The 8786-nt window shown below is 37.9% G+C and overlaps 1 protein-coding gene across 6 annotated transcripts; it reads right to left on the bottom strand.

Moving 5' to 3' along the window:
- Positions 1-375: 375 nt before the first annotated feature.
- On the bottom strand, positions 376-2628 carry LOC147508143 (cysteine-rich receptor-like protein kinase 10). Of its 6 annotated transcripts, XR_015217923.1 has the most exons (5): positions 1829-2628; positions 1557-1703; positions 1294-1366; positions 587-718; positions 376-482 (listed from the first exon to the last, which is right to left on the bottom strand). XR_015217923.1 is itself a non-coding variant. In XM_086600713.1 (4 exons), exons 1-3 carry the CDS (start codon positions 2592-2594, stop codon positions 1299-1301), a joined length of 1011 nt encoding a protein of 336 aa, XP_086456839.1. In that variant the 5' UTR covers positions 2595-2628; the 3' UTR covers positions 499-718; positions 1294-1298. The 6 variants fall into 6 exon arrangements, 5 of the variants coding, with proteins under 5 accessions (XP_086456839.1, XP_086456840.1, XP_086456838.1 ...); XM_086600713.1 differs by lacking the exon at positions 376-482 and having other exon boundaries at positions 499-718; positions 1799-2628; XM_086600714.1 differs by lacking the exons at positions 376-482; positions 587-718 and adding an exon at positions 756-1117.
- Between the last annotated feature and the right edge of the window lie 6158 nt (positions 2629-8786).

The following is an 8786-nucleotide window of genomic DNA, read 5'->3' as shown; positions in this document are numbered from 1 at the left end:
AAATGATCTATGAATCATTTGTATGATTTATTGTTTTCAAGTGTGGGCTTTGGATGGTTATCCGCGTGGGCTTAGGACAGGGACATTTGTGAGGAGAAGAACATTTGGTTTCAAACTTTCAATTGTAGGAATGAAGCTCGTGACCAATTGAAGTCAATAGAGTTCATGGTGGTTCTTAGCCGGTTAGCTTCAATGAGGCGAGTGGCTAATTGAACAACTCGACCTAGGATATTCAGCAACTATAAGTCAGTAAAGCTTTGGGCATATGCTATTTGTTAGTAGATAGTAGTAGTATTACTATTTTGTTGATTTTATGCTATTTTTCTGTTCGAGTTGATTTTTACTTTTCCAATTTTGACTAGGTTTTTGAAGACATTTTCTCTTTGAAACTTGAGCTTTAACCATAAAACTTCTTAAGCAATATTTTTCACTCTTTTACCACATAAAAATGATGTCTTTATACACATATTCAGCTACCAGATCTGAAATACACAAAAATAAATAAACAATGATAAATTCACATTATTATAAACATAATTATTCTAAATAAAATATTATTAAGGAGTTTAAACTATAGTTTTCATACCTTTTAATTTTCTTAGGTGAGGGTTTTATACTCAACTATGAGTCTGCTACTACACAATTGTCGACTAAAAGTTTGGCCGGAGTCTGACCACGTACTACCTTTCTTCATCAGTTAACTCAGAACTTACAGTAGCTGTAAAAAAAAGAATCACTTGTAGATGCTCATAATGTCACGAAAAAGATTCGCTTGTAGATGGCTAATAATGTCATGAACGTGTACAATTACTATAACTTCCATTAATATGTCTTGAAAGGCAACCTTAACAAATAAGTTAACATATTCTAATTCATAGTACTCTTCATCCATGAGTGTTAACGAGGGTATAACTCGGTAATCGATGCTTCATCCATGGTCTGGCAGAACTGATTGGCTTGAATTATTTGTGCTTGCTCCATTCTCCTTTATTTTCCCGCCAAGTTCCGTTCTGTTACTACTTACAGAAACAGGTGCAGTAGGTAATGGAATGGTGACAGAGTAGATGTTTAGCATTAGAACAACCGATGCCATCGTAGGTCTCCTTGCCACGTCTTCCTGAACACATAACAAGCCGACGTGTATGCATCTCATTACTTCATTTCTTGAATAGCGTTCTCTCAGTGTCGGTTCTATCAACTCTAAAGCACTTCCTTCCTCCCACTATTCTTCATAGGTTTATTTCACTAAAAGAATAAAGAAAAAGGATAAATAAAAACCATGGCCATACTCACATAGCTTAAAAGGTCTTCGGCAAGTTCTGATTCACAGATTGCAAGGACTTTCCGTTTCTGATATCATCCTCGGCTACATAATAATTAATAGATAATTATTGGATTGATGTTATTAGAAAAAAGTTCTACTAATCGGACATTACAGATGCTATTGTAGATATAAAATCTCTTTCTCCCTGTCATCAATCTTATATTAATTAAGCCTTTGTAGCTACAAAAAAAAGTAAGTTAAAAAACAAGTTAGAATATAAAATCTAACTTACAAATCAATTCTCGTTTCATCATTTTCCTCCTGTTCTTCCTGATTCTCCTAGTTATAAAATATGCGCAAATTGCAGCTAAGATTACCGCAACAATTGCTAGAACAACAATCGCAACAATGTTGACAAATTTGCAGGCATTTCCAGTTCCTGCACAAACAACAATACTCAAATACAATCCATTCCCAATACCATAATCCTACTAAGCAATTCTTTTAATCATATTACGTGAATATTACGTGAACCTTGGACAGGTGGAGGAGGAGATGGTGAACCTTGGAGTGCTGGAGGAGGAGATTGTGATGAATTTTGAAAAAATGAAAAAAGCTCATATATTATATGGCAATTTGGACTGAAAACCTGGGCTCCTATACTGTTTTCACAACAGCTTGGTAACAAATTAACCATTCTCTGTAGACAAGAAGAGCATTGAGTAGCTGATAAATCTCTAGTACACGTGACCAAACCATATATATCATTCAGGTTTGTGTAATTAATTGATCCAAGGTCAAACTTTGTTGTTACAGACGCAGCAGCAGTAGACAGATTGTTAAATAGGTTTCCTAACTGCCTGTTGAAACGATTAACATCAGCTTCAGAAACATCTGCCGCGTTGGCTATCCCCCGGGAATTATTACTATCAACGTGGGAGAAGAACCGCGTATTGGAGTAGCGTATAATGCAAAGATCGTATCGCAGCGTAGCCTCCTTTCGGTTTGGGCATTTTCGGATAACATCTACAACTGAATTATTCAAACAACGTCGACAATCTTCTGTTGAGGCATCACCTCTGCATTGGACTAGGCCATAGACTGTATCAGGACTAGTTCCAACAGTTGTATTAAAAAATCCATCTCGAGGACCATTTGAAAGAAGGGAAGGAAGGAGGAGGTTGAGATTGGTCTGGAATTGGCTATTGGATGTGTAGTTTGCAGTGTTAGAGCATATTTGTAGTAATTGAGCTTGGACATGGTTATGAAAAAGAAGCAAACATGAACATATGATGATCAAATGCATGATACTTGATCTAGGTACATACATTTTTTTCTTTTATGTTCCATCCCTCTCCAGGAATTCCACACGGTCTTATAATGTCCAAAAAATAATTGTCCTCACTAAAAGTCTTTCTTGACCCTACCAAGAGAACTATCACTGATAAGAAATTTCCAGGTCTTTGTTGCGACTTGTGACTTTTCTTCCTAACTATCCACATAATGGTGTACAAGACTACAAGTTATATCTAGGGTTAACTGAAAAGGAGAACTTTAATTTTCATGGGGTTCAGCAGTTGAATGTGTCACCACTTGCCCAATTCACTGTATGGGCCGAGAAAAAGATCACTGATATGGCTTTTATCTGGCTTCGTGGCACGAACCTTCCAGTTCCACTTGCATATATGGGGCAAGTTGGATGACACGTTGTTGCTACAAGTCTTCTACTACAGAAGAAAGATCAGAATTAAATCCAGGATAAAAGGTTTAGATGTTGGTTGTTTGCTTAAAAGAATTGCGGTAAACAATGGTTGTTAGGCGGGTAAGTGGTAACTAACAGAAAGGAACTCCTTGTTTTTTTTTAGTGAAGTACTAACTGAAGTATTTTTAGTGAAGTACCGATAGTCTTGGAACATCCCAAATATGTGTCGATATTTTCATGCTGATACGATATTTTAGTAGTGGGCCCATGAATACTTTGCTGTCTCAGAGTTGGGTAAGGGTGGAATTTGAGCAGAGCAGCTCAGGCTCGGCTCGAACTCGTTTGTTTAACTATATGAGCCAAGTTCGAGCTCAAATTAAAGCTCGTGTAACAAATGAACTTGATGAAACTCGGCTCATTTAATTCAAATAGTATATTTGTAGTGTAAAATGACCGAGCCACTCGGGTTAGGCTCGTTTAACTATATGAGCCGAGCTAGAGCTCAATTGAAAACTCATATAATTAACGAGCTAAGCTTGAGTATGGTAAAACTCGGCTCGTTTAGCTCGAATTCCACTCTTAGAATTGGGCTTCGGATTTTTTATTAATCAGTAAACACTTATTACCCCTGTTTTCGTTTCACTATTAAATTACTTGGAAATTTTGTAGTCTTCTTTTCCTTCCATTGTGAAGTTTTTCTTTATTTAGTGAGTCACGTTGTTCAACTATCATTATATAATTTGAGATAAGTACAACCCTCAATTAATTATCACGTTTTGAATACATGTTATATTTAACATAAATTTGGGTTTTATTTATTTATATTTTTTTTCAAGGTATTGGCTTTGTTTTTTCTTTTTCCTATATAAGGCAAAAAAAAAAAAAAAAAAAAAATCAGTAAATCCTTTTTTTAACTTTTGTTTTTAAAAGTGATGGGGAACGCTTGATTATGGCATTTATCTTTATTGTTGTTTTCTTTTTGCTTACAAAAAACTTGTTTTATACCAAAATCTGATTTAGGAAAACCTTTAGGGCTTGTTTGGCAACATGGTTTGGGTAGGTTGTATAATGTATAAGACCCCCTTATAAGGTGTTTTGTTTTTTTTTTTTTCCCGATGAACAAACTGATTATATTAATCAAAAGATGGATTACATATAACAACCTGGAAACAAGAAAAAATAGATGAAAACAATACAAGAGAACCACAACAAGTACTGAACATCCATAAAATCTTGAACCGAACTCCACTTGAACCTAACGCCCAACACCGGCAGCAACTCCACATTGGAAACCCCACCACCACTTTCTCCAATTCAGCTACAACCGTACTTAACCAAAAGCCATGTTGGATCTCCCAAAGCAAAGACTCAAGAGCTTTCAAATCGCACAGTATTAAACTCCACGACACAAGCGGCATGTAGAGAAAAATAACACAAGCACGGGAGAGATATCTTATTCATAGTCGCTCATCTCTAGAGCTCCTCAATAAATAGGAATACAATTCTTGCTTATCAAGAAACTACTAAAAATACAACCCCATAATATAGAAAGAATCTTCTACATAAATCCTCCTCCTCACAATAGCGGTCATTACTCCCCCTCAAGTTGGGGAGAAGATATTGATCGAACCCAACTTGGACAGAATCTCGTAGAACTTCTCCGAAGGCAACCCTTTGGTAAATATATCAGCCAATTGATCACTGCTCCGACAATACGGTGTACAAATAATCTTGGCTTGAACTTTCTCCCTAATAAAATGGCAGTCAACTTCTATGTGCTTGGTTAGCTCATGGAATATAGGATTGGAAGCAATATGGGCGGTGATTGTCGATACATGTCCATTGGAAGTTGTGGTCTTGAACCAAGATCACCACAAGAAAGCGTTGAGCCAAATCAATTCACTTGTGGTAGGCGCCATTGCACGATATTACGGCACTAGATCGAGCTACAGCGACTTGCTTCTTGCTCTTCCGGTGACTAGATTGCCTCCCACAAATGTGCAATATCCGATTGGTGGGCGCCTATCAACTGGGCATCCCCCATGCATTGAAACATGTACCCTTGTACCTTAGTATGTCCATTGGCATCCATATATTCGACCGGTGAACTTTTCAAGTACTGAAGAATTCGATGAACAGCATCCATGTGAGAATCTTTAGGGTCGTGCATAAATTGACTAACCAAGCTGACCGCATAAGTAATATCTGGCCGAGTTATAGTCAAGTAGATCAGTTTGCCAACAAGTCGTTGAAACGCCCCCCACATTCTCAAGAGGTGCTCCCTTTGAAGTGAGTTTAATAGAGCTGTCTACTGGTGTGCTAGAAGGTTTCACACCAAGCTTACCCGTTTCCTTCAGTAGATCAAGGACATATTTTCTTTGATTAATAAACAAACCCCTTTTTGAATGTGCAATTTCCATGCCCAGAAAATATTTCAAGATGCCAAGATCTTTGATAGCAAACTTCTTATGAAGAAAAGATTTTAACTCTGTGATTTCTAACATATCATCTCCTGTAATGACAATGTCGTCGACGTATACAAGCACAACAGTGGTACCCGTCAAACTTTTCTTGATAAAAAGAGAAGAATCAGCAGAACTTCTTCTAAAATTACTTCCCATGAGAGTTGAGCTAAGTTTTTCATACCAAGCTCGAGGGGATTGTTTAAGACCATATATGGCTTTCCGAAGTTTGCATACCAAATTTTTCTGAAATTCTTGAGGATGTCCACGTGGAAGACTCATATATACCTCTTCATTTAAATCACCATGCAGAAAGGCGTTCTTCACATCCATCTGAAACAATTTCCAACCACAATTAACTAAATGACGGATAATAGAACTCTAACGTGTTCATTTTTTGCCGGGTGCAAAGGTTTCTTTGTAGTCAACTCCATAAGTCTGTGTAAATACCGGCAACTTCGAGCCTTGTGCCTTTCAAAACCGATCCATCACTATTGTACTTAATTTTGTACACCCTTGACACCTACAACTTTCTTACTTTCAGGCAGTCTCACAATCTCCCATGTATGATTCTTATCGAGGGCCTGAAGTTCTTCTTTCATAGCCTTACGCCAAACAGATTGGCTACAGGCTTCTTGAAAATTATTAGGCTCAGTGGAAAGGGAGCTCAAAAAAGCCAAGTGTGATGGAGAGATACTAGCATAAGACAAATGTTAACGAATGGGAAATGCGGAAGCATGGTATGTATAGAAATCTTTCAGTATAACTGGGGGCTGACGTTCTCTGGTGGATGTTCTTATGAGTTGAGGTTGAACAGGAACATTATTAGCTGGAACCTCGGTAGGATTTTCAGGTGAAACTTTTGTATGATTTTGGTGTCCGCGGTAGAGATTCTTGGTGAGGAATCTGGCGGAGAAGGTTGTGAATGAGCTAACATTTCTGAATCCATCTTTGGTTGTAGGAAGTGGCACCATATCATCAAAGCACTCCCCACGGGGCCGAAATACCCTCATGAAAGAAAGGGGTGTCTTCTACAAAATGGACGTCACGTGAGACAAAAAATCTATGGTTTTTTGGATCAAAGCATTTGTATCCCTTTTGAGTTGAAGAGTAGCCAAGAAAGACACATTTCATGGCACGTGCATCTAATTTGTCTCTATGACGAGCGGATATATGAGCATAACATAGACAACCAAAAACTCGAAGATGCGATAAACTAACATCCTTATTTTTTAAAATTTCAAGAGGAGACTTATACTGAAGAACACGACTTGGAAGTCGGTTGATTAAATATGCGTGATAAGAACACCATGAGACCAATACTTTTCGGTACATGCATTTGGATCATGAGAGACCTTGTGGTTTCTAAGAGGTGTCGATTTTTCCTCGGCAACACCATTTTGTTGTGGAGTATCGACACAACTAGTTTGGTGTATGATAACCGTGGCTGCTCAAAAATTCAGCAAGAATATTTTTTGTGTACTTGTTCCATTGTCGAAACGAAGAATCTTTACATGTGCAGAAAATTGGCGACAATCATGGAATGAAATATTTGAAAAACATATCACGCGAGTTCACTTTTACGTTTTAGCAAATAGACCCAAGTAGCCCGTGAAAAATCATCAATGAATGTAACAAAGTAACGATATCCATCATAAGATTCAATTGGAGCTGGACCCCAAACATCAGAATGGATTAATTCAAAAGGTGTACGTGAGACAGATAAAGAAGTACCAAATGGTAAACGAGTTTGTTTGCTAAATTGACACACCTCACAGGTACTAGAATGAGAAGAAACACTGGGGAAAATAAAAGACAGAACTCGATCAGATGGATGTCCCATACGCTTGTGCCAAATATTTGGCCCTTGAGCAGTCATTGCTTGAGATTTCTGCTCCAACATGTACAACCCATGTGAATAAATACCCTCACCAATCATCTTCCCCGTGACCCGATCCTGAAAAATCACAGAAGTGGGAGAGAAAATAACATCACAGTTTAGAGTATTAGTGAGTTTCCCAACAGAGAGTAAATTGGAAGGAAATGAGGGAATATATAGGGCCTCAGAACTTGGATAATCTGAAAATAATTTAACATGGCCACAACCATGGATGGGAACGAGAGGATCCATTGGTGATGGATCTTTTTTCCTTTTGACAAGTAAAATGAGATAAACAACCATGGTCGTTGGTCATATGATCCGTTGCTCCAGAATCTATTATCCAAGTACTTTTATTCACAGTAGAGGAAATGAGTGATTGATGATTACCTGATGCATGAGTCGAGGGTGAGGAGTCTGGAATGGACAAATTAGGCTTACCCAATTGCTGCCAAATTTTAGCCAACTGCCCAACTGAGAGCGACAAATCTGTAGTAACATTGTTGTTTGCCCTATCATACTGTCGGTTTTCTCAAACTTTGGCTTTAATTGCGGATGAAGGATCCAACAACGTTGTCCAATCTTGTTACAATGTTCGCATCGACGTCCTTTCCCTTGAGTACGGATAAAGCTTTGCTCCTTCATCCCTTGCTTATTGTCCTCTCTCCTTTTATCTATAATTAGAGCACTAGCTTCTACATGCTCAATAACAGATTTAGGCTCTTTTCCCATAACCTTCTTCCTAGTTTCCTCTCTGTGAACAGTAGCACAAACATTTGCTAGGGAAGGAACATCTGACCCCATTAGAACTTGACTCCGTATATATTCATACTCGGGTTTTAGACTTGCCAATATTCGGAACACCTTATCTTGTTCAACTCTCTTTTGCAGCGTCTTTAGATCAGTCGTAGGTGGACGGTATATATTCAGTTCATCCCACATAATCTTCAACTTACTTAAGTGTTCAGTAAATGTTTCATTTCCTTGTTTGCAATCAATAATTTTTTCTTTGTGCTTCAAAAAAAAGCATTGTTTTGATGACCATACAACTCTTGTACTGAGTCCCAAAGGTCCTTAGCGGTTTCAGAGAAAGTGAATATAGGATCAATATTTGGCTCCATAGAGTTAAAAGCCAAGACATGACCAGTTGGACGAGATTGCCATTCTTCAAACTTGGAATCAGTAGTGGAAGGAGCACTTTTACTTCCATTTATGTGCCCCAACTTGGATTTTCCGCCGAGCGATAACGAGACGGCTCGGGACCAAGAGACATAATTAAATCCATTTAACAGGATTGATGTGAGCTTCATGCTCGTATTGGTATTAGATTCACCGGGTGAAGCCATGATAAAAATAAAAGGAAAATGGAAAAAATATAGCGTAGACAAGACTAATTGAAAAGAACCTTTTGCAATACTAGCTGCTACTATGAGATCACAATGGTCGACAATTCAGATCGAAAAATCATCTGCTCTGATA

Source organism: Coptis chinensis, chromosome 3, assembly GCF_015680905.1.
Source record: "Coptis chinensis isolate HL-2020 chromosome 3, ASM1568090v1, whole genome shotgun sequence".
NCBI classification, from domain to species: Eukaryota; Viridiplantae; Streptophyta; class Magnoliopsida; order Ranunculales; family Ranunculaceae; genus Coptis; species Coptis chinensis.
This window is presented reverse-complemented; position numbering and strand designations above follow the sequence as displayed.